At 33.8% G+C, this 27,134-nt stretch overlaps 1 protein-coding gene across 1 annotated transcript in view; it reads right to left on the bottom strand.

The window, feature by feature from the left end:
• The window catches only part of LOC150087374 (uncharacterized), a 75,144-nt gene extending 51,023 nt beyond the window's left edge, over positions 1-24,121 (bottom strand). The window contains exons 1-5 of the mRNA XM_090372459.1: positions 23,714-24,121; positions 13,233-13,324; positions 12,435-12,519; positions 8,679-9,029; positions 4,642-4,748 (exon numbers count right to left, since the gene is read on the bottom strand). Of these exons, the coding sequence (XP_090228585.1) occupies positions 4,642-4,748; positions 8,679-9,029; positions 12,435-12,519; positions 13,233-13,324; positions 23,714-24,121 (1,043 nt within the window). The remainder of the gene's footprint in view (positions 1-4,641; positions 4,749-8,678; positions 9,030-12,434; positions 12,520-13,232; positions 13,325-23,713) is intronic.
• Positions 24,122-27,134: the final 3,013 nt, after the last annotated feature.

Below are 27,134 nucleotides of genomic sequence, written 5' to 3'. Positions count from 1 at the left end.
ATGGTCAGGCCATGCCTTGAGTACTGCTTACAGGTCTGGAAGCCTCATTTTAGGAAGGATGTAGATTTACTTGAGCGTGTACAGAGAAAGGCAACAAGATTGGTGAGGGGAATGAAGGGATCCTCTTACCAAGAGAGGCTTAAGTTCTGCAAATTGCAGTGGCTGGAGACTAGGCACCTGCGCGGTGATCTGATTGAGGTATATAAGGCCTTGAATGGGTTGAGCACGCTGAATTCTGATGGGATCCTTCCACTCGTTCAGATTACAAACCTAAGGGGACATAAATTCAAATTAAGAAAAGACAGATGTAGAATAGATGTGCGGAAATTTGCCTTTAGCCAGCGGGTGGTTAATTGCTGGAATGAACTTCCATCTGTCGTGGAAGTTGATAGGTTGAATAAATTTAAGGAGGAACTGGACAGGCATTTGGAGGGAATAGTGTGATTGTTTTTTTTTTTTTTTTTTTTTTGTTGGCTGATGCTGCATAAGCTCATACATTTGCTTTCTTGCATCACATGCCACTACTACTACTACAGTGTCAAAAGCTTTCCTGAAATCCAAATATATGATATCAAAATTATTTTTTGCAACCAGTCAATCTTCCGGCAATGAATCCACATTAGTCATTGGTGGGAGGATACCATTAGACCCTAAAGTCATTTATATGTGACATTTATTTATGTGCAATAGGTCTTGATGATTTTAGGCAGTCATTTATGTGCAACAGGTATGGTTATTTTAAGCAACACTAATCATCAAGCACGGTCCAAATGATTTGCATACGCATAATGAATTTACTAATTCTGGTGAACCAAGGTCTGGTGGCATAGAAAGAAAACAATGGAACAAAATCAGCAGAGTATAGTATATTTAAAGTCTTTCCTTTCAGTCCCCATTCAATTCTGGTTATACAAACAATCATCCAAATTAATTTTGTTTTTTCTTCAACATGAGTGACAATCTGAGTAATCTTTCATTTAATAACAGACCCAAATATTTAATAATAAGTAAATACTAAACTGTTTTATCCAAGAGTTTCATTAGACAGTCCAATACAAGAAAAATGGCATTTGAGCATCATGATTTTTGTTTTTTTCTTTCAAGATTGTCAATTTATGAATTGTGCACCAATCTTGGAGCACTGCAAGAAAAATGTTGGCAGTTTGTTCAAGGTCATGATGAGAAGATCTCAGAACCAGCAAAATAGGACCACAAGATAAAGTCATAAACAATTTTAAAAACAACTTCGCAGTATCCTGGGCTAGCCACTCATCAACCACCATAACTCCAGCAAGCCGGACCCAACATGAAGCCTTGAGGACAGCCCTTTTAGATTGGCATAGCTATCCTTGTGTCTTGGCTATTAAGGCGTCTGAATGATTAACTGCTAGTCAGTAAAATAACTTCTTAAAGTATGATAGATTTGATGAGAAAAGTTTGATATATAGAGTCTCTGAAGAAAATTGTCACACTGAATGTTGTCAAACAATGTTGGCTCCTTCAAAATCTATAAAAAATACCAAGTATTTAGAAGGAGAACTTTGAATAATGTTCAGGAGTTTAATATGGCATTCGTTGTGCCATTACCATGTTTAAATCCATATTGGTATCAGAGGATAAACCTTCAGATTCATATTTATCTTTTATATGAGCAGAAAGAAGCCTTTCCACAACTTTTCCTATGACCAAAAAGAAGAGCTATTGGCCTAAAGGACTTAGGAGTAGTGATTGTCTTATTTGAGTGTTTCAGCAAGAGTTACAATGTAGCTATTTTCCAAGAACTAGGAAAGATCATGTGCAAAAGCCATCTATTCATGATCAGGACCAGAACATTTATGATTTAATCTTTTGACAGCTAGATCTCTATTATCTCTTCCACAGAAAAAGGTAATTCTTCATCAGGAATGGAATAAGTTAAATTCGGATGTTTCATAATTAAATATACTAGTAAAGGACAGCGAATGCTTAAAAAGTCTATTAACACGGTACTTGAAGATCTCTAAAACTTCGCATTGCCAATTAAATATACTTGAAGACTATCTTCTTGAGAATTGAAAGGAGCAATTTTTTTCCAGAATCAACTCAATGGACCCAGCTCAAAAAGATGTGTGAAGAGTTTTATGGCTTGTGGTGCAGAAAATATCAGCTGGTCTAATTTTGTCCATATACAATACACTAGACTAAAGGGTTCATATCATTACCCACCGAGGTAAACTAACCAAGTTTTTCACTAAGAATAAGTGCTGGGTACTAGTTACAGAGAGAAGAGTAATTAACTTTCGAGGTATTGAGCTCTGGTTATGTCTGCAGGCAGCACTAGCATGCTGCAATACCAGTCTAGCTGCACAAACCTGAAAACAAAGAACGGAAAGTCAGCAATCCACCAGGAAACAGATTTAGATCATCAGCATCTAAGTTTCATTGAGTTAGTAGCAGCTGAAATAATGAGGTTCTGAACAAACACGGCAATCTTGTCAGCAAGAAGAGCAGAAAAATAAGCAGTGTCATCCTCTATAAAATTATTCTTAAGAAATTAAAATTTTTCCAAGAAGTACTTTTAATTGAAAACCTTGCAATATCATATCAAGCAGAATCTAACAGAGTGCTAAGGAATGGTATTTGTATAAATAATACTCCCATGATCACTGGTAATTTCATCAATAAGCAATTCCCAGAATTTAAGTTTGTTTGCAATAGATGGAGTGGCCTACTGATGAGCAGTTGGTTGAAGGGTTACCAAGTTAGTTATGCATGGAGCAGGAAAAGGCTTACCTGGACAAATTTACGAAGCTTGTGAAAATGCAAGATATTTAAAGCCTATGGTTATTCATTGTATTATTCATCAGCAGGTACTTTGCGGAAAATATTTGAATCTATCATGTGTCACTGTTGAACCAGTAGTGTCAACGGTGAACTTCATTCACATGTCAGAAATAGAAGCTGAATATCCCGACTTGCCCTACCATGCAGCAGTTTGATAGCTTAGCAGTGGTAAAGTTTTATTGCAATTTTTTGAGCTCAGGGCCAAGATTGAAATTTTTCTGAACGAGAAGAACTGCCCTCAACCACTATTATCAAACACTGAATGGCTTTGGAAATTAGCTTTTGCTGCAGACTTGAAAATGTATCTTAATGAATTTAACTTAAAATTACAAGGCAAAAGAGCACTTTTATGTGAAACTTATACTGCGGTAAAGTCATTTCGATGACAACTAACTTTTTTAAATTCACAAGTAATGCCAAACTGCTTTATACACTTTTCGTGCTGTAAAAAGTTAAAACAAGAAGTGAGATCTCCATTCCCATACAAATTTGCAGAGGACATATTTTCCGAGCTCAAACTACAGTTCCAGCAGTGTTTTTCGGGCCTCGATGCAAGTGCAAAAGAAATTAACATATTTCAAAATCCATTTAACTGTGCAATTGAGGAGCTTCCACCTAAGCTTCAATTGGAAGTGATTAATGTGCAAAGCAATGACATGCTAAAAGACAAATATCAAACGAAGAATCTAATAGAATTCTATAAATGCCTTCCAAGCGATGAAATGCTCAACTGAAATCATATGCTCGTGGATTGATATCAGTATTTGGCACTAACTATCTGTGTGAAAAGACATTTTCAAAGATGAAATACATAAAATCTCATTACAGATCAGCATTAACAGATGAATATTTACAATCGAATTTGATGATAGGGAACACTAACTTTGAACTCCAATTAAGCGAAATATTTTCCCAAAAAAAAATAATAATAATTCCATTTCATTAATACATATTATGTATTCCAAAAAAATTGTACTCAATATAATTATATTTTGAATTTCGTCAATAAAAACTTTTAGGAAATCTGTTTTCTCTCTTATTATATAAGTGCCTACATAATATCCTCGATTCTGCCTCTTGGCCCACAAAGCCTAAAATATTTACTATTTGGCCCTTTACAGAAAAAGTTTGCCGACCCCTGCTCTAACTCCATCTCATCCCAAGAAATACTTGGCAGCAATATTTTTATAGTAAATTTCTTCAATCACTAAAATGGTAATTTTTGCTTAGTCTTGTTGATGTCATAAATGATAGTACGACCTTTCTTTTTAGGAACTTCAGGATGAAAACCAAGATCATTAAACTTAGAGCAGTTTTTAATTTTTCTAATTTTTTATTATTATTAGTTGATATAAAAACTTACATCAGTCATTGAATGGTATATATGCTACACAATAAAGTAATATTCTGGATAAAAATAAAAACAATCTAAAGTCAAATAACTAATATTCATTTCATTTTAAAATCTAAATAAGAAAATTATTACAGGTTCCAAACCTTTTTTTGTGTTTGTGATAACTATTTTAAAAAAAAAGGGAAAAAATTAGGAAGAGAATGGCTAACCAGAGTAATATGAGTTGTGATTTTAAAACTTCAAAACTGAATTAATATATTCAGGGGGAAAAACTAATCAAATATCTAGAATGCCTGCATAAAGAAAAAGATAATGTTCTCAACATCATTTGACTATATTAATAGACACTAAAGCTAATTTTCAAAAGTTTAACATTTGAAACCATTTCATATCAAGTCATTTCACTTAAAATTAAAGAATAAATATTTAAATTTTTATTAATAAAAACATGCAATTATACTTACAAATCTGATAACACATCTGAGAACTTAAGAGGATTATCTTGTAAACATAAAGCCAGAACTTTTTCTTTTGCATTTAACAGTTCCAGATTTAGAGGTGAAAGCAGAATCTGAAAGTTTCAAAATATTATGGAAATTGTCTGAGGAAACAAATTTTGAAATTGAGATATAATTTTTATGGGTTTTTTTTCCTGAATAAAGATGAGTGATCATTAAACATTAAACATGAATCTGATACCAAAATGTAACAGAATTTAAAAAAATAAATAAATAACTAAACCTTAGCCACATTTTATAATACCTATAACAAATACTTTTAGAGAATCCTACCCTGAAAATACTCCTTTCTATTCCCACTCCTATGCCATTGATCTCTTTGGTAGAGATGGCAGATTTCCAAACTAATAAATTACATCTCACTTGTAGACCATAAAAAAAAAACACAATGTGTATTTGTATACATTAAAAAATATTTTATACAAATCAAGCCTATGATATCAAGAAATATTCATATGGCATCTAGCTATGTGGTAATATTTTATCTACGTGGCACCCAGTAAGTCCCTCCCTGGACATTTTTGAAATGGAAATTGAGATATAATTTTTATGGGTTTTTTCCTGAATAAAGATGAGTGATCAGAGTTCATTTATAACAGAGTAATATTTATTAATGAGTATTATTAGACAAATAATACTCAATAAATTTCTGAATAACTTGTTTACAGAATTTCATATATATTTCCAGAAAGCTAAATTACCAAAAACTGGCAGTTCAATACTCTATTAAAGGAGAATTAATTAGTGCATATGTTGAGCAATCAGCAATGAAATCAATATAAGAAAATCTCTGAACACATCTCTATCATTCAATCTACATTATCACACTCTTTACTCTGAAGTAGCTGCTTGCAAGCAGCTACTTCAGATTCTATTCATTCCAATTCAGATATGTTAGGAAGACAACAAAAAAAAAAAAATAAAATAATGCTTTCTACTGAGTAAGGATACTTGCATTTTACCAAGCTGAGAATAATCCCTCCCACATAATGATTTGGACAGCAATTACTGTACATTTGACTGAACTCATTTCTTCCGAGAATCTGTGACACCACAACAATTAACTGCAGAATCTTCATGAACAGAAAGCAAGAAATCCAGCAGGGTGGGATATCATACCAATTCTGCTGGGTTAGGATGAATGAGGCTGATTGGACTGGGAAAGGATCAGAAATATTGTCTGCTGTTATTTCTGTGCTTATGTCCTTTGGTAATTTATTAAACAGCAAGTCTCCAAATGGATATGAAACAAAAAAAAAAAAAAAAAAAACCCAACTAGAAGGGGATGTCTGTAGCATTTTCTGCAAAATCAGGAAAGCCAACCTATGCCATTAAATATGAATGCACATTATTTATGTATAAAAATAATAGAATTGGAATGAATTATTTTATTGACTGTAATGAATTATCTTTTTTTTATAACTCACTTTTCTAAACCTGGGATAAAGAAACTTAAGGAATACCATACAGCTATTTTAAATAACTTTAAATGCAAAAATGACCTTACGTTGTATTCATGTTATGGATGCAGTCAGGTAACTTTTTTTCTGTGTACAAAATGGCAGGCTAAATAAAGCTATGTACACTTGTTCAGATTTACCATTATAACCATGTATATGAGTTTGTACCTACAAAAAGTTCGGTTTACACTCTGACATGACCATGTTTATCAGAAGAGTTTACAAGTAATCATTGTAACTAGAATACAATCATTACCTTTAGGACAACAATATTCCAAAATGTTTTGTGGGTTTGAACCACGGTCAACTCATATACATGTGCTACTGCATGCTAGTATTGACTATTCAGCTATATCAGCATTCATGGTGAAACCAAAAGTTTCATTCAACTTGTGTGCTGCACAACCATGAAACATGTGCTTAAATTAAGTGAGAAGGTGGAAAATGTGAAATCATGAATAATGAAGTTCTTTGTCATTCCAGTGAAAAGGAAATATTTAAAGTCTGCTAGTTTATTAGCAGGAATAGGAAGTTGGTTTGGTTTTGATTTTATTGGCGCATCAGCTACTAAGGCTATAATGCGCCAAGACCAGGTCAACTAAAAAATTTTAAACTTTAAGTGAGCTAATTAATTAGGTCACTATGTCAAAATGTATAACAAATGTATAAAAGAAAAATGTAAATTTTATATACAAGCAAAAATGTTTATTGATTTTAAAAAGCTAAAAACAGCAGACACATTGTCACTGTCAGATAAAATCTGACTGAGTGTATACGGCTCAGTCAGATGATTAAAAGCGGTAAAACGGATATTGCTAAAATCTGGACAATCAATTAAAATGTGTCTCATGGATAAAATTGTGCCACAGGACTCACACATAGGAAGGTCATAGAAGACTGTATTGGAAACAAACGCTTCTTGAAGCATTTCTGAAGAAGACGACTCCTTGTGCAACAAACAAATGAGTGCCAAGCCGATTATAAGTGATCAACGAGTGTGCATTTAGTCGATGATAAAGAATAAACATTCTTTAAAATTTGTAAGTCATAAATAATTTCCTTATTATTATAATTTGCTTGATTTTACAAGCTACATTTTAATTTCTTTGGATAAATCAGTCATTGTTTAAACATAAACTGTTGTTGTTTGTTATTTGGTTTTTAGGAGCATTAGCAACTAAGGCCGTATTGCTCCGGGGATATGCGGTGGTCATTCCCTGACCTTTCTGCATCCTCCGTATTTGGTGGTGACGGGCTCGAACCCCGGTCTAATCAAGAAGCGTGTGCTATGCACTGCTACTCCTGCCCTAAAAAACAAACTAATTAGCTAACTAATTTCATTGTTGAGAACGTAACCCCTATGTTTAACCTTGTCTATGGGAAATAAATTCCCGCTTTACGAGTTTTTGCTTTATGAGCGCGCACTAGGAACGGATTAACTCGTAAAGTTGAGAACTACCCGTACTTGAAAAACAAACAAACAAACAAAAAAAAAAAACCTCGTAAACCCGGGAACTCATAATGTGAAAACTCATAAAGCAGGAACTGCTTGTATATAGAACTTTTGATAGAGCTGCCTTTCTGATATAATGTGCTAGACAGCATTCATGAGCATAAGTATTTAAGCATTAGTAGAGGCATTTGATGCAAGAAAGCAAGCTTATGCAGCATCAGCCAAAAAAAAAATAAATAAATAAATAAATAAAAAATAAGTAAATAAATAAATAAATAAAAAATAACCACTTCCACTTCACCCCTCTGTTCGTTCGAAATACCTGTCCAGCTGAGCCTTAAACTTATTCAGGCTATCAACCTCCACGACAAGGGATGGAAGTCTGTTCCACCAACCAACCACCGGTTAAAGGCAAATTTCCTCACGTCTATCCTATATCTGTCTTTCCTCAATTTGAATTTATGCCCTCTCAGGTGATTATTCTGAACAAGAGGAAGAATCCCATCAGCATTGAGCATGCTCAAACCATTCAAGGCTTTATACACCTCTATCAGATCACCTCGCTGGTGCCTAGTCTCCAGACACTGTAATTTGCAAAACTTAAGCCTTTCTTCGTAAGAGCACCCCTTTGTTCCATTCACTAATCTTGTTGCCCTTCTCTGTACTCGTTCCAGCATCTCTACATCCTTCTTGAAATGAGGCCTCCAGACCTGTATACAGTACTCTAGGTGTGGCCTGACCATTGCCTTATACAAGGGAATAATCACCTCCTTATCCCTGCTGCACATTTAGTCAAGCATTCTTGACTAAATGTCTAAGAGTATGAAAGAGTTGGTTTATGCATGGTTACTGCACATACATCATTTCTACTACCCCGGTAGTATAATTAAACAATGCATTCACACTACCTAGGTAGTAGAAATGATGTACGTGCAATAATCATGCATAAACTAACTTTCAAATTTTTAGTTGTTTGATATAATTGTGTTAGGAAAATCTTGGACATTAAATGAAATCTCCACTAAGTTATAATTAACAAAACTTACATAACAACTGACTCATGAACTTACCACAAGTGATCTGTCCAAGGATTTTAAATTGTTAGATTTATCACGAAATAGGCACCTGCTGTTGTTTACATGTTGATCAGAGGAGTCCAATTGATTTCGACGAGAGGATATATCCTGAAACTGTGAAAATCCATTGGGAGAAAATAAACCTAATGAACAATCTGTAGCACATTCTTTCCCTACATCAATGTTTGATATTTCTGTTTTGCAAATGGGAATCCTCTTTTCAGGACTCTTGACATAGTTACTGCAATTGTCACCATAAGAACTTTCTTCTGAAATAATAAATTCACTACTTCTGTCTCCTGACTTGTTATGTGCAATGGAATTGTTAGTGTAAAATGATTCTTTCTAACAAAAAATAAAACAATCGGCATAAATTAATTTTATAATTTATTTTAAGAAAGAAAACATTAAAATCAAAACTGTAATAAAATACCACTCATTTACTTCTATTTTTATCACTAAAATATTTTCTGCATCAAAATTAGAATCACTAATAATCAAGCAATTTACAAAAAATAATTACTGTAAGAAGGGAATGCTGATGCAGATGATGCAGTTAAGGATAAACTCATAATTCCTCATGTGGAAGGTTGTTATTCAAACCATATATATCAGCTTCCACTTTGCACGTATCTGAGAAGAAAACAATTCTATACAATATTAACAATGATGAGCATTATGCTTACTCTTATGGCATATTATAACATATAATTGCATGATTAATTATTTCTTAACTGATTAAGCATTTTAAAAAAGGCTGGGTAAGTCTTTATCACGACATATGCTATACCAGGAATCAAGAAACAAAACTAAAATCTATTTAACACCTAGCCAAATTCACCTGCTCCCATGAATCTTTTTTTTTTTTTTTAATTAAAAAAAAAAAAAAAAAAGATCATTACTAGGTGATGCTGAAAGACAATGGCAACAACTGCTTTTTTTTTAAAGTTATGAATTAAAAGGTTGGTGTTTTCTCAATTAGGTACTGTGTATCCAACTATCAAATAACTATCAAATAAAATAAGGAAATTAGCATAAGAACATTAAGATAGTGATTGTCAGGTTCCTTTCTAAACTTTACAGACGATATAATATTCTTAGTATACTTAAAATACTGTCTGTAAATTTCAAATAAGTTGGATAATGCATTAAATTTTGTCTACTTTATTATCAAAAATCATACATCAGATTAAAAGCTCCTATGCAGTACTCAAGAAGTGATTACCAAAACTGTTAAGTAATGTCCATGTGATAAGAAGGCTGTGAGGTGGAGTGAGTGAGTGAGTGTGAGTGTGTGTGTGTGGCAATACTGCCAATGGGCAGTGAGTGCACAGGAGAAATTGGTTAACTTAATAACATGAAATTTGCTACAAAGGGCTTTAAGAATATTCTAAATAAGTCCTTAAATTTTGAAAATGACTGGAGTTGCTATTCCAAATTTATAGTAATGCTTCTGTGAGAGAAAACACAAGGGGACTGCGGACTCAGAATTGTGCCTAAAACAATTACAGTGTCTGGAGTGGCTATCCTCCTGAGCAACTGATAATTTAACTTTTTATAAGTTTTACTAATTCAAGTTTACAGTCTTTTATTGCTTTTATTAATTTTATAATATGTATATATTTATTGTATAAGTGTTTGGTATTCACCCTTAGACCTGATTAAATTTAGTTTTGTACTGCTTTTATTAATTTTATAAATTGTAATATTTATTTTATAAGTGTTTGGCATTCACCATTAGATCCCCATTTTGAGAGCATGGTTAGTATTGAATTTCTACAATTCACAAGATTGATAATTTTCAGTCACTTGAAACATCGGGTTTAGATTTTGCACAATACATTATTTATTTATTATTATTTTTTTTTTGGTAGTTGTTAGCGCATCAGCTTCTGTGGCCATAATGCACCTCCCAAGGTTTTTGTAGTACTTTGATCCAAGCCCGAGCGGGATTCGAACCCACGACCTTTGGGTTGCCAGGCAGGCACTTTACCCACCCGGCTAGCCCGGTCGGCATACAATACATTATAGTTTACATAATAAAACAGTCAAAAACTGTTGTGGTTATGATGCAGTAAAACCCTGATATTTGTGGAGAAAATGTTTTCTGGAAATTTCCATGAATCATACATCGTACATCAATTGATGTATGATTTAACATAAATCATACATCAATCATGATCAAAGTTTTATGGGGGAAAATAAGGGTTTCAGTTGGGCTTTCTTAAGGAAATCAACACAAAAATTTATGATCAATACAGAATTAACATGTAATATAAGTAATAATCGTGCTTATAATAACAAAAATAAATATAAACTTAATGAACATTTTATATGAAGATTGAATAAAAAAAATAAAATGCAAAAAAAAAATATTTAACTCATCAAAAATGACAATATTGAAAAGATAAGGCATGTTGCAATGATACAGGAAGGTGTGAGAGAGAGAGAGAGAGAGAGAGAGAGAGAGAGAGAGCTTTCCTTGAAGGCAACAAGGTATTCTGGAGAGAAAGAAGGTACAGTTGTGATTTTCTTTAAAAAAAAAAAAACACCCTCATTATGGATGTTTCTTTGTCTCTCATTGCACCATATTGTCAAAGGTTCCATTTCCAATGCCTTGTTAGCCAGACCCACCCTCAGACATGTCCAAAATTTCTGCCAAGGCCTTAAGCAGAATAACATAACTCTCTCCTTCCTTGCTGCTTTCACCTCACTTTCTTTGAGATTGGTGACACCTTCTTCTCCCACATCACATGTCAAACTCACAACCACTGCAGCTTTTCTTCTACCAAATGAGATGTCTTTCAGGTCTTTTACCACATTAAGCACAGCCCTCTCCAAACATGCATTCCAAGGTGATGGTTTGATTTCATCTAGCGATTCCTTTATGTGTGTTGTATAGTCAGCATTTTTATAATTTTCTAGCAATCGCTGACTAATGATGTTGATATCGAAAAGATAGGAATGGGATGATCAGAACTGATTGACAGAGGAAATGCTCACCATTTGGTCAAGAACGTTTAAAAAGGTGCAGCTGGTGTAATATGATTTAAATGTTGGAATCAGACCCTGCTCCATCAGTTGGATCAGGGCCTCATCTGCACCTCTATGGTGTATGAACTGGACTCGGGTGGGTCAGCGGCTCCTATAACCTATTGCGGCTAATGATTGCCTGATGGTCTTTGTGGAGATGTTTCTGGCACCTCCCTCATTGAAGTCAGCAGTGATTTGTGCCACTGTCGCTCTTCGGTTGGCTGAAACAATGTGAGACAGATGCTATTCCAGAAATGGCGTATTCCTGATACACACTTGATACTGTCAAAATGGGGATAATGCAATTTCTGTACCACCTCCACGATAGTGACCCATGCATCGGGCAACCATTATCATCCCTCTTTAAAAGTCGGTTAACTCACGACATTTATCCATACTGACATCAAATTACCATCTACGTGAATGCAGTGTACTTATATACCTGCCAAGCAGTGGATTCATCCACTATCAAGAGGAGTGACAGTGTCGCGTTGCCCAGGAACCCCATGAATATTAGAGGTTTACTGTATACCTTTTTTTATACATATAAATGCAGCATTCCAAAATTTTTGATGTGTAAGACTTCCACATCATTTAAATTTAGAAAATAATACTAATTAGAAAATAGTTCACTAACATAGTTAAAATCCAACGTAGTAATCCATCAGTCAGCTTTCTTTTTTTATTAGTAATAATTCTGCATTTTAAATTACTTACACTAGAATCTGTATTTGCATATGCATTTATGTTTTCTTTATTACTGTCCATAGAACTTGAGCCCTCTTGAATTCTGGATTTAGATCTAGAAGAAATGCAAATATTATAATCAACCTTTTAAAAATTTGTAATAGTATTTAATTAGCAAAATATTTTAAGATGATTTCAAATACATAGGTAACAGCTTAATACACAACTAAAGTCAATGTTTTGTGTCTCTTCATTTAGAAGGTAGGCATACATTAGCATGCATCAATAGGATGAGAAAAGAGTTCTTATGTCCCTATACCACTAATAATAGTCACCCAATTCTAATTGTAAACAAACTTTCAAGTTGCAGCAAATATTTCAAACATACTAATAGTTACACATGGCCTTTAAAATCACTATCAAGCAATGGGCTGTTAACTGTTACAATTCTCGGTGTTATTTTAGATGTGAATGAGTATTCATTAAAAATGATTTTATTTTGTTTATATTTTTGGTGGTGGAACAAGTGTTTCATAGTGTAATGCCTCTCTATACTATAATAACTACTAAACTGGGGTAATGATATGCCTGTACATTAGTACAGTTAAATGCTGTATTTCATAGGAGTTGACCAGTTGTAAATTAACTGAGATTCTTCAGGCTAGAGCTAAGAAAACATTGCTGAATATTTCAAAGAGATGCTAAGCTCATGTCTAGATTATCAGAGCAGCTCTAACGCGCACGCTCGCTCTCTCTCTCTCTCTCTCTCTCTCTCTCTCACCAATTACTGAATAAAAGCAAAACTTAAGCCACTCATAAAATACTTACAATGAAGAATGCCCTTCTGATATTGACAGTGACGTGTCATCAAGAAATGAAGTATTTGGCATCGTGTCATTGATATTACGTTGCAGTAAAACCTAAAGAAATTCAAAATAATAAAAAGATGAAAATAATATCATTAAAATGTGAAATTTAAATTTTACATTTAAAAGTTTTTGATATATCAGGACAATATATTAGCCACTATTACTTCTACCAGGAAGTTAAAGTAATTCAGACTTCAACAATGTTGAAATAGATTGTTTCAATAAGCATAAGGCAACTCAGGTTATTACTGAATCAGTATACTGTCTGCAAATTGCATGTTTTCTATAGCTTGATATGTCTGCTATTAGGAATGAAGAGATGGAGTTTATTTATTTACTAATTAGGAGACTGTCACATATAAAGGGCTAAGAAAAATATGACTGGTAACAATGAGTGAGATTTTTGTCCTCGTACTTCTTAAGGGGTGATGGAGACATAGAGGCAATGGTTTAATCTATGAACAAGAAGTTTGGTACAATGTTCCAAGAACATTTCAAATAAGTCCTAAAATTGAGAAAAGGATAAGAACTATGGTTTCAAATTTATAGCAATGTCTGTGGTGAAGGTGGGGATTATAGAATCGGAATTTGGCCTAAAAACCTGCCAGGGAGCAAAAGAACATCTGCTAAAAATTTAGTGTTGATCTGACTTTCCTTCTCAACTAATGCCCAAATACCAAGCATTTGAAACATATTTTCACTTATACTTCAAATAGGCCTCTAGGGTTGGGAACATTCTGATTCATAATAACTGCAATGTAATACACCAACTGTATAACTGAAACTTTATTAAAATAGAAATAATATTATAATATAAGACAGGATCAAATTAAAAATAATAAAATAAAATACACTGATTGTGCAATAAAAGCAATAAAATAATAAATAAAATATAAAGAAAAGCAATTACACTATATGGAATAAAAGATAAAAACAACCGTAGCTTTCAGAGGTGACCGCTTCCTTTATCAATAGTAAGACTTAACTTGTCACGGTACATCCTTAAATACCTGCAGGATCATGGCTCACAGCAAGTGTTATCGTAGGAACATGCAAGCATATTAACGCCATAAAGGCTGCAGATTATAGGAAATCTGCTGAGGTCGAACATTTTTGGGAGAACCACCAAATTTCACCTGGCGATGCCATCATAGTTGATCATTCACACAGATAATGGAACCGCAAATGGCTCGGTTTGTGGATTTGCTATTCTGAGCATAATACCATTAATATAGACAGGGGAATCTGTATTCATCCCTCTTTGAAACCATAATTCTTGGATGAGATGAATGGTTCTGCCTGGCATACTCCCGAGCCATTACTGGTTTCCGTGCACGTGTAGAGAATACTGCCCATACTCCTACAATAACACATGTGCAAGCAGTGATCCTGCAAGTATTTGAGGATTTACCATAACAAGTTAAGTCTTACTGTTGATAAAGGAGGTTGTCACCTTTGAAAGCTATGGTTGTTTTTTGTTTTTATTCCATATAACTGCGGTTCCCAAACTGTGTGCCGCGGAACACTGCAGGATATTTTAAATTTTCAAGGGAAACACAGCGATACTCGACATCTGTTGGACACTGTGCAAACTACTAGCTTGAGGTAATTCACAGTTTCAACATTAGATTGTGCTACATTCTTTTCAACATCATTCTTGAATGTTTGAGATATATTTTTGTTTATTTGTACTTTTGGCTATGCCAGTATAACTAATCAAACTTTCTTGTTTCTTAGATTTTGTATATAAATACCTGTCAACTCAGAGTCCTGAGCTGGATATTATCATTCTTCTCTTTCTTGGTGATTCCCTTTTCTCTCTCTCAGGGTAACTCAGAATTTCTTTTCTTTTTTTTTTTTGCCTGGTGCAGCAAAGCTTCAGGCTTCATTGTACCATATGGCTAATAATGACTCTCCGGGTCCGTCAGTAATTGAAATAACTGAAGGGTATTTTGATCAAGTATCTGTGAGATCTAGCGAAATTCAGTGAATCATTTTGTTGATTTTTAGTCCTTGTGAATGAAAATGGAAAGATTTTTGAACATTAATAAGTAATGTGGAAGTCAAGAAAAGGATGACAAACCACAGAACAGTGGCAAAGTTGTGAAGAAATGGAAATATGACTTTGGTTTATCTAGACTTTGGTTTTACTTCGATAGATGTCAATCATGAAGAGTGCCTGCAGTGTGTATTATGTCTGAAAGTTTTGGCTCCAGAGGGCATGCTTCCAAGTAAACTAAAACGTCACTTAGAAACCAATCATCCTAACATGGCTAGTAAATCCCTGATTATTTTGCAGAAAGTTAAACAAATTGAAAGAACAAAAAAAGGTAAATTTTTTTTAAACAAACATCAATATCAAGCAATGCTTTCTCTTTTGGCCTAGGGGCACCGTGAAAAAAAAAATACCAAGACACCAAGGGTGCCATGAACCAAGAAAGTTTGGGAATCTGTGCCATATAGTGTAATTCCTATTTATATTTTATTTATTATTTTATTGCTTTTATTGTACAATCAATGTATTTTATATTATCATTTTTAATTTAATCTGGTCTTATATTATAATATTTCTATTTTAATAAAGTTTCAGTTATACGGTTGGTGTATTACATTGCAGTTATTATGAATTTTCACTTATATACAGAGAGATTTTGTGTGCGTGCACTCACGTTTGGAATTTACTGAAGGGTCTGAGGTATTCAACCAGGAGGAGAATGAGATCCCACATCTAAGCAAGTGAGTGAAAAATGTCTTATGGGAAATCAATTGGGGTCCTGACCCAATGCTACTCCTCACCTTTTCTTGGTGTAACTGTCAGTAGGGAGCAAGCAATAGCTATGAATGAGGATGGACTTCCAAAATGGAAGTAAGCAGACCAAATGGATGGTTTATAGGGTAGAAACATCACTATGGTAAGATGCAATTGAGACTCATTACCAGCTGGAAGGTTCTGTATGAGTCCAGGTCCTCCCAGCTGGTATGACAGTTCTTGCTGAGCTTGCCAGGGGACCAGGACATACAGGGCTATATATATATATAGGGTATCTCAAAAATATACGGCAAAACTTCAGGAATGAGTTCCTCATATGCAGACAATAAAAATATTTTATATCAACATAGTTCCGGAAATGCCTGGTTTTTGAGTTTTGAAGGTCTGTCTATGACACTTAACTGTTCACATCACCTTATAGTAATTGTTCAAAATGCCTGAATACAGGTCTCACATTAATGTCTCATGGACTTGCGAAGACAATGCCAAATTCCTGGTATGTTTCGTATTGTCTCACAACCTGTCACAATTCCATTGCGGAGAGTTTCCACATCATCTACCGGAGTCGAATACACCAATGACTTTAAATGGCCCCACAAGAAGAAATCTAGTGGGTTTAAATCAGGTGAGTGTGGAAGCCAGGCAGTTGGTCCACCCCTCTACTTCAGGAGTCGTAGCTCTTGGTCATCCTCTGTCGGCAGCACGAGGTGTAAAGGTCCCATTTTCACAAAGCCGGTGATGGATACCTGCAAACGTTTTCCTGTCTGGACATCTTCGTTCTGGGAACTTTTCATGGTACAAACGACGAGCCTCCAGAGCACTGCCGTTCGCCAAACCGTACATAAAGTGCATATCCGCTTGCTCCTCATTTCAGTACATGAAATGGAAAGCCACCAGATTCTGTCAGTACCCTGTGATGAAGGAAATCACCTGCGGGAGATAAGACATTCCGGTTAATAACTCGGGAACTAATCATTTCCAGAACTATGTTGATATAAAATATTTTTATTGTCTACATATGAGGAACTCATTCCTGAAGTTATGCCGTGTATTTTTGAGACACCTTGTGTATATATATTACTAGAACAACCATCAAGATAGATATCAAGCTTCAATGGCAATGAAATTAAATTAATAAAATTGTACAGATGAAGAGAGAGAGAGAGAGAGAGAGAGAGAGAGAGTTTATTTAATAACTTAGAACAGCAGAAGCTAATGACAAAAAAAACAATTAAGTACTGGATGGAGGTTTAATTACCACAAGAAAAATAAGAATTACATTTAAAGAGATAGCTTAGGAAAATTTGAAAGGTAAATCTAAAAATGGTAAAGGTTACTAGAATTCTGCATAAGTCATATATCCACAAGTTTACATTGACCGAGCAATGTAAACCAATCATCCTAACATATAGCCATGTTAGGATGATTGGTTTACAATGATTATATCATTACAGAAAAGATCTTAAACATTATTTGAAGATACAAAGGTATATGGAGGATTTGAGATTGGAAATTGCCAAAGAATGTAGTGTGATGCTATATTATACTGCTTTCCACCAAAGGGGTATTAAGCTGGCATCATCCCGATGAAATGCATTAGTCTTAATCTCATTCCATCTGGTATTAGATAACTATCAGAAACTCTCCACTAATTATTGTAAGGTGATGTGATCATATCTTAATTTCATTTAATCTCTTTTTATCTTGTAAACAATTTATTCTCTGTTCATCATGTAATGTTTTAACCAATTATTTTCTAAATCAATCTCTTCACTAACAGTTGGAATGTGATGTAATCAACATGAGATCATCAGCTTTAATCTCCTTATTACGTATAAGACCTGGCATTGTCTTCACATTAGCATTTCAGTTTGCCTTGGTATGAGGAACTGTTTATCTGTTAAGTAACTTGTCTTGAATATATTCAAGGTTCATACATTACTGTTTTATGCAAGTTTCAATTTTTATTTCATTTAAATTTCCATTTACAATTAAACCTCAGATTTTGGCTTGATGATGGGATTGTACAGATGGTCCAAAAATATGGCCTATAACAGTTTAACAAGTTATTGTACACATGGGGTAATGCATACTTGACCACTATACTAAAATAAGATAAACTTTTTTGGTTTTATCAAAGGAAAAATATCAAGGAAATAATTTTGACATTGTTTATGTTTTATTTTAGCTAATCATTTGACTTGGTCTTTCATGAGAGGTTATTGTACAAGCTGGAACATGCTGGGATTGCAGGTATGATTCTAAGATGGATTGCAGTGCGGCTGTAGGGTAGAAGACAGGGGGCTGTAATTAATGGTAACTCTTCAAGCTGGTCTAATGTTAGAAGTGAGCTCCCTAAGGATCAGTTCTGAGACTACTGTTGTTTCTGATTTTCATGAATGACATCCATGAAGGGATAGATAGAGGGCATGACGTCAAAATTTGCAGATGATGTTAAGACTGAGAGAGTGGTTAATGACTGGTGCCAGGCAGGACTCCTTTGGGTTAATCTCAGTAGTCTTTGGAGATGGTCAGAAAAGTGGCATCAATGTTTCAATGCAGCAAAATATCTTACGCTTATTACTGTAAGCTATAAATAACTTACACGCTTTGGTAAATGCTGAATTAAAAACAGTAGAAGAAGAAACTGATTTGAGAGTTACAACACGGGTGAACATAAAGCTCTCCAATTGTGTAAACAGAGTATGGAAGGTCTGTGGTATTTTATCAATGATTTATTGAACATTTACTCGTAGAGATAGAGGTCATAATTCTACTGTATAAGGCATTGTAAGACCACACTTGGAATACTGTGTCCGAGTATGGAGACTGGACATAAAAAAGACGTCAAGCTTCTTGAAAGGGTCAAAATATACCTCATAGAACTCAGTCAGGTTCTCTTAGAGGGAACCTGACTGAGGTCTGTAAGGCTCTGAGAGGGGTAGTAAAATTAATGAAGGTAATCATTTAGTTTGATGAGTCCTGAACTAGGGGGCCATAAATTCAAATCATGGGGAAAAGATTTAGAATGGATTGTAGGAAGTTTTCTTTTAGCTGTGAGTTGTTCATTACTGGACTAAGTTATCTCTGTGGATAATAGTTGAGGATGAACATTTGAGTAAATTGACAGGTCAGTTTGATAGTTACCTACGTCAGGAGGGAAACACAGATATTTTCTTTCTTATATATTTTACTATTTATTTTTATTATTATTTTAGTGTTTATTTTTATTAATTAATTTGTTATTATTATTTATTTATTTTTGACCAGTGCAGCAAAAGCCTGTGGCTTCTTTTCTCTATACGGCTAATACTAATACCATTTCCCAAATATTACCTAAGTCCCCGCACTTTTTTATCGGACTTTGTATATGGAGTTTGAATATGTTAGATAAGACGTGAACATTTGGATATGTGAATATAATATTCTTAATTAAGCATGAAGAGAACAGGATATGTTAGTTTGATGAATAATTTCGGAAATCAGCTGCAACAAGTTCATTCAATAAAAAATGCAGGCTATACTTACCTACCTTATAACTATTTTTCTCTCTCTCTCTCTCTCTCTTTCTTTCTTTTTTTTTTTTTTGATGAAATCTTTTTCAACCTTTTTTACAGAGTACTCTTAAATTTCAAGAAAATTGCTGTCAAAGCTTTAATGCTTTGTTTTATATTCTAATTAATAGCTAACAGAGCAGCAATGGCTCAATACGTTCTACGTTATAAGTAAATTAGTTTAGAAATGGAAGATTTACCTCTATGTCTTGTAGAACACTTCGGTGCTGATATTCTCCGTAGTTGAATGATTATACAAATAGATTACATGTATTCTGCTTCCTCGTAGACAAGATCGGCGATCCCTGGAATCGGAGACCCGCGGACCCCAAGCCAGACCCCCAAAATACATCGAATCGCCGCCCCAATCTTTGATCGAGAGAATGCAATTTAAATCAACAATTTAAATGATTTGAGGCCAAATAAATACATAGTGAATCCATACTCTTAATACTTTAAAAACTAATATTAAAACATAAAAAAAAATTAAGAATCCTCTAAAACATTAATAGACTGAACTAAGATTGAAATTAGCAAAATCCTTCAGTCTCTTAATGTTTTAGAGAAGGAGTGGCCAACTTAATTTGTGATGCGATCTACTTTTTTCCTTCAAAATGTGCCGTGATCTACCATCTCAAAAATTTCATAGTACAAGGTTAAAAAAGTTGATCAACACATATTGAAAATGTTGTTTATAAATTTTAAAATTCAATACAATTCAGAATTCTTATTTTAAATTCATACGTATTTAAAATTTTAATTTATGCAAAGTTTGTGTCTTTGTGTCATCTGCCAAGCTTTCAAAATCAGGGATATACTGTGATAAGGCCAACCGTAAAGAATCTTCTGTATGCAAGTCCGTAAGAGCACAGCAATTCTTCGTCTTTGTTTGTTTCAAATACGAAAAGGCCGATTCACATAAATATGTGGAACCAAAACAGGAATTTAAAGGTTCACTGCATTTTTTTACATTTGGGTACTTTTCTCGGCAAACATATTTCCAAAACTCTTTTTCTGATGACCTGGCTTTTAGGAAGATATCGTTTCACAATGTAATGATTTCATTTTCAAGTAATATTTTCTCCATGTGAAAAATCGCAGTGATTTTTTCTGCAATTTGTTTCGTATCTAAGTCGACATTAAATGGATAAAAAATATATTGAACAATGTCTTTATTTGTTTTAAAATCACTGAATCTAATTTCAAAATCGTCCACAACATTCTCAATTTCAGAAACATATTTCTCACTGTTAAATTAATTCAAAAACAGGATATTTTTGCAAATGATCTTGCATATTGGCAAAATGGTCGAATTTTTTTCCTTTGAGATCCTTAGCCATTGCCAAAAATTTATATTTATATGCAGAAATACTACTAATCATGTCACCCACATTTTTATTTTTCCTTGTAATTCCAAATTCAGATCACTTAATTTACTGGTAAAATCTGCCAAAAAAGCCAGATCACACAACCACTTCGTATCTTGTAGCTGCTGCTGATAATCATCTTCCCTTTGATCAACAAATTTTTTAATTTCATTCAGCAAATTTTGAAATCTCTGTAGAAACTTACTCCGACTCAGATCTGATATTACACACATCTGTGTGTAATATCAGATTTGATTCTTTTTCATCGAATTGCATTTTGAAAAGTCTCCTTTGAAGAGGTTGTCCTCTGATGGAATTCACGATTTTGAAAGCGATGTCCATAACACTTTTAGTATTTAATCTTTTGCTGGCTAACACTTGTTGGTGGATGATACAGTTATTTATTATTTATTTGGTTTTTTTTTTTTTGGAACATTAGCAACTAAGGCCATATTGCTCCTGGATATGCGGTGGTCATTCCCTGACCTTTCCGCATCCTCCATATTTGGTGGTGACGGGCTCGAACCCCGGTCTAATCAAGAAGCGTGTGCTACGCACTGCTGCTCCTTCCCACTTGGCTACGGAGGCGCCGGATGATACAGTGGTTACTCACAAAATCTGGGAATTCATCATCCTTTTGGCACAATGTGATGAATCCATTAGGATACCGGTCATTGTTTTAGTTCCATCTGTTGTTACTGATACGAGCTTAAATAGTGGTAATTTAATTTTTTCAATAAAATGTTTGAATGAGTTAAAGATATCAATACCTCTAGTTCTTTCTTTTAACAAAACTATACCCAGCAGTTCTTCTCTAGTGGCAGAATCATCGAAAACCATATGAATAAAAACGAGCAACTGAGCTGTATCACTGACATCTGTAGATTCATCCAGTTATAAAGAAAAGGACACACAATTAGCAATATCAGCACACAATTGCCCGCTCACATTTTTACTCATTTTTTTGATGCGTCGCATCGCATCACAGTATTTCGAGATAATTACAGATCTTGAAGTAACTTTTAATATTCATTTTTGTTCTTAAAATTTTCAAAAAGAGAATCTGTTATTTCTAAAAATGCGCCTTTGATGAATTGATCATCAGAAAATGATTTGCATTTTTCTGTAAGAAGATGACTCACTTTAAATGATGCTACAGTTACTGCTTTAGATTGTAAATTAGGTGTCATGAAGAAATTTTGCTGCACGAATAATCTGGATTTAAGTTCTAATTTATTTTTTCTAAGGTCACTTTCGGCGGAAAATCCAATTGGTATTTATCATGGAGCGCGTTGAAGTGCCTTTCTAAATTTCCTTTTTTGGGTATAGCCACGGAAGCATTGCAAATCAAACAGCAACATTTTTATTTCACCATTACAAAAAAGTATTCTAGTTCCCACTCTTGATGAAAATGATACGTTTTACTCTTTTTTGTAGTATTCATTTTAAATCAAAAAGTATTAAATTAACATATAAATACTATCCAGTTATTAAAACAGCAAAAGCAATGCTTACCAACTTAACTTTACACTTTAAGTTGGTGGAATGGAAAAATATTCTGTCTGAACAGCTAACATAGGATAATTGATGAAGAGGATTCCTGAATGAGGAAGTTGTTTCCAAAATAACCGGAAAAACACACCACCATATATTGCTCTGTTTGATTATATCGTTATAAGAATCAGTTTTGAATGCCTTTGTGATATTTCTCTAAAGCTATTTCTGGAGGTCACGACCATAAAACAATAAAAACAATTTGCACTTTCCGGCTTATTGGACTTTTCTGTAAGTGCAATCTAATTATAAACGGGTAGTAAACTCAATCTTATTGCATTTGCAATAATACCGACAGCTGGAAATCTTCAATGAAATCTTTAATCATGCAAAAAAAACGAAAATTAATTTTCAAAATTTGCTCTTCATTCCTATTTTTGAAGCTTCGTAAAAAAAAAAAAAAATAATAAAAAAAATTATGCACAGGTAGCGAAACCCACTGCGCAATATAAAATTTTGGTAGTATACCTGACCGCGCAAATCGAGGGATGACTGTATATTTAAAATTCATCGTGATCAACCGAAATTAAAGCCGCAATCGACTCGTTGGCCACCCCTGTTTTAGAGGATTCTTAATTTTTTTATGTTTTTAAAGTAATAAGAATATGGATTCACTATGTATTTATTTGGTCTCAAATCATTTAAATTATTTTAAAAATACAGATGTATTGTATTCTCTCGCTCAAAGATTGGGGGGTGATTCGATGTATTCTGGGGTCGGGCTCGGGGTCCGTGGGTCTCTGATTCCAGGGTGCATTGGATCACTGATCTTGTCTACAAGGGAGCGGAATACGTGTAATCTATTTGTATAATTATTCAACTACGGAGAGTATCAGCACTGAAGTGTTCTATAAGACATCATAGCGGTAAATCTTCCATTTCTAAAATAATTCATATTCTAATGAAAGAAATTTAGACCAACAAACTATTAAAACTGGCTAACTATAGTTTCTTTTTTTTTTTTTTTTTAAATCTTAGAAAGAAACATGCTTTTTGATGCCCAGGTAAAAACTGTTTGCCTTGATATATTCCATATCATAGAAGCTATTTTAGTGAAGTATATAATGTTTTTAAAAGTTATCACTGTTCGTGCTGGTTGTCGTATATCATGCTGTAAGAAAAAATATATTGAGACAATTGAGGAAACTTTTTTTTTTCATATTTATATAAATTATTATAGAAATAGAATACATACCACAGGTGAACTTCTTAGAGCCATTAACTTCTGCTCTGCCTCAAAATATTTTTCCTGGATTCTAGCAATAGACTCTTCGGAAAATCCGCTAAAAGTTGCAGACGAGAGCCCTCTCTTAGGATTAAAGACACTGAGATCTATCTGTTTCGGTGATTTTTTCATTTCGATATTTTCACTTAAAGAAAAGGAACATGGCAAGTAATCTGTATCACAGTTTTTCATTAACCTGGCATTAGTTTGCACTCCATGAAAGGAATCCAAAAACAGACTTATACTTTGATTTTTGTTGTTAATAATAGATCTGTCTTTTTCTGAAATAAATAAAGCACTACTGTTTTTAGTATCTGGAGATGAAAAGATGGTAATTGTACTTTTTTCTTTATGACTATAAACAAGGGAAGAAGTCATTAAATTTCTGCTATTAGAACCTTCAATGGTATGCAAGTCATTTAATTTCCAATTGCTGTTACAATAGTGTGGAAATTTTAAATTACTTTTTAATTTAGAAAAAATACTTCTCTTAATATCAACTCTGTTTCTTGTATTATATAAAATATTTTTGGAATAAAAACCTGACTGCAAACTCTTTGGCCTTTTACTTATTTGTTTAAAATATTGCTGTGATTTCCTAAAGGTGACATTTGGTGTACTTGTCTGTATGGCTGCAGAAAAAATATCAGAATTAGGCACATACACACTATTCATTTTGGAAATGTCTGACAGGTTTGAAATGCTACTAATGGAACCATATGATACACAGGAAAAATCTGAGCCTACTGAAAACATATCTTTGGATAACTCTGTATCACTATACCATTCATTTTCATCACATTGGCTTGAGAAATTACCTTTCTCCACAATCAAATTGTGTTTCTCAATATCACTCCAGTTAACAGACTGATATCCACATTGCTTCTCAAAGCACTTTGTAATTTCTGCCGTAATATTGTTTTTGACATATGGAGTTTTCTTTGGTGTTTTATTAATCAATTCCTTTTGTTTTTTCAGTTTTTTTTGTTTTCTTTTTTTCTTTCTTTCTTTTTTTCTTTTCTTTCGTTTACATTCTTGAAAATCCTCAGAAGATGATTTTTGTATACATAAATCATCCAATGGATCAAGCCTAACAATATGTGGCTCTTGTCTTTTGACAGGTGAAAAATTAGAATATTCACGAATTTTTGGTGGTGATCTTTCAAAAGACCTAAACAAGGCTTCAGAAGAATCTGATGCTGGATGTATCTAAAAGAGAATAATATTGTTTAGCCTTAGTACAAGGATTTCATTAGAGCAAAGATTTAAAAAGAGAATAAAAGAACACAAAAAGTTACACAATGATTATACTGGTGCTTTCTTATTGTTGCAGTACAATGATAAGAGAACATCAAACTTGTCGTTACTACATTTGGTAGAATAACCTGAGAATTAGCAAATTGGCATGACAACTTTTGAATAAATTTGGAAAAACACTTTCATGTTAATCTTATCAATTACAATGATTGTCGGTAAAACTTGCATTTAACAATGCATTTCTAAACTTTTCTGCAATAATTGAAACTAATACTGCAGACATAAAATAAATACTCTCTTGGTAATATATATATATATATATATATATATATATTTTTTTTTTTGAAATATTAACTTTCAAATTTGAAATTTGACCTATAATAGTACTGTGCATAGGTTGAAAAGATAAGATAAAAGACATTTGTTAACATCAGACTTCAATTTCTGTATACTGTAATTTCTGGGAAGTACATATGAGGGTTCGTTTGTATTTGGTTTTTAGGAGCATTAGCAACTAAGGCCATATTGCTCCGGGGATATGCAGTGGTCATTCCCTGACATTTCTGCATCCTCCGTATTTGGTGGTCACGGGCTCAAACCCTGGTCTAATCAAGAAGCGTGTGCTACGCACTGCTGCTCCGGCCCACCTGGCTATGGAGGCACCTACATATGAGGGAAGATTATTTCAGAGAACAGAAGTTGAATGAATAAATAAGGAAAAGAAGTTTCATGCTGGATAGTGAATGGATGTTGACTAGTTGAAGCATGAGGTTGCACTGGTTAGTAAGAGAGCAGTGGAATGATGGATGCCAATTCAGAAGAAAAGCAGCAGAAATATCTAAAGAAAAGGCATGCAGCAGAAAATGAATGCCTATGAGATGGGTCATTAATTAACTTGACTGTCCTCTTTCGAATAGATTCTTGGACCTCAAAAGAGGTTTTGGGGCATCACCCCCAGACAAGGGGACAATATTCCATGGTAGAGGGAACTTGGGATTTGTACAGACTCCGCAGCTTTTTAGAATAAAAGTAACCTTGAGAGTAAAAAAGAAAACCCAATACAGTAGGCTTTCAATATTCATCAACTTTACTATCCATCTTTTCTCATATCTGTTGTACACTATTTAATACCATTATTCTCTTATCCATCACTGGTTCATACTCTTATTCTTCATGATGCCTGTCTCGTGCTTTATATGTGAATTACAATCACTTATCGGCATCGGTCTACCAAGAACAAAATAAATACAAACTACTGGAGGAAACTAATAGAGTGGATCTCAGAAAGTTTACATTTGGCCAGTATGTTGAACCACTGAAATAAACTGCATCTGTGACTTTTTTAAGTTGACAGGGCAGCTGGATGGGGATCTTCTGAAGGCGAGAAAAATGTGATAAGATGGATACAGGTTATACAGACAGTGTTTTTTTTTTTAGATGAAACAAAAATTAAGACAAGAGTGATAAAAGATATGACAAAAGAGATACTAATATATTAATTCATGTGGATGTGAATCAGCAAGTACTGTTACCAACTATCAGGAAGTTACATCAGCGAGTTTACAAAAATTATTGAGCTTAGATACAATCCTAAACAAGTCTTTAACAACAATGAAATGGGCTCAGATGAAAGATGTCCAACATTACCCTTATCACAAAGAAGAGTTTTCAAGGTCAAAGTCATCTAAGAATCAAACAACTGGCAGGTAATGCTGCTTGAGATTAAGTAACAATGACAACTCAAGAGCTTTGAAAAATTTTAAATTCCTGTAGTTTGGAGTCAAACAACAAAGCTTCTGTTAGCAGGGTCTTGTTACAAAAAGTGGTTCTGAAATCATTCCTATCCTGTAGTAAACATTTACCTCAGCAAGAATAACTTCACACAGAAAGCACTGCAATCTGTTGGCAATATTCTGGGACACACAAACAACCTCAATGAGATGGATTAATGACAAGATGATGGAAAGGGAAAAATGAAGTCCATCTCCTTTCTCACAATTTAAAGGGATAAATGAAGTCCATCTCCTTTCTCACAATTTAAAGGGATAAATGAAGTCCATCTCCTTTCTCACAATTTAAAGGGATACTATCATATGAACGTTCACTAAATGTTTGGAGGCAACTGATGTAGAAA

Source organism: Mastigoproctus giganteus, chromosome 4 (genome assembly GCF_048544385.1).
Source record: "Mastigoproctus giganteus isolate SK-2022 chromosome 4, ASM4854438v1, whole genome shotgun sequence".
NCBI classification, from domain to species: Eukaryota; Metazoa; Arthropoda; class Arachnida; order Uropygi; family Thelyphonidae; genus Mastigoproctus; species Mastigoproctus giganteus.
This window is presented reverse-complemented; position numbering and strand designations above follow the sequence as displayed.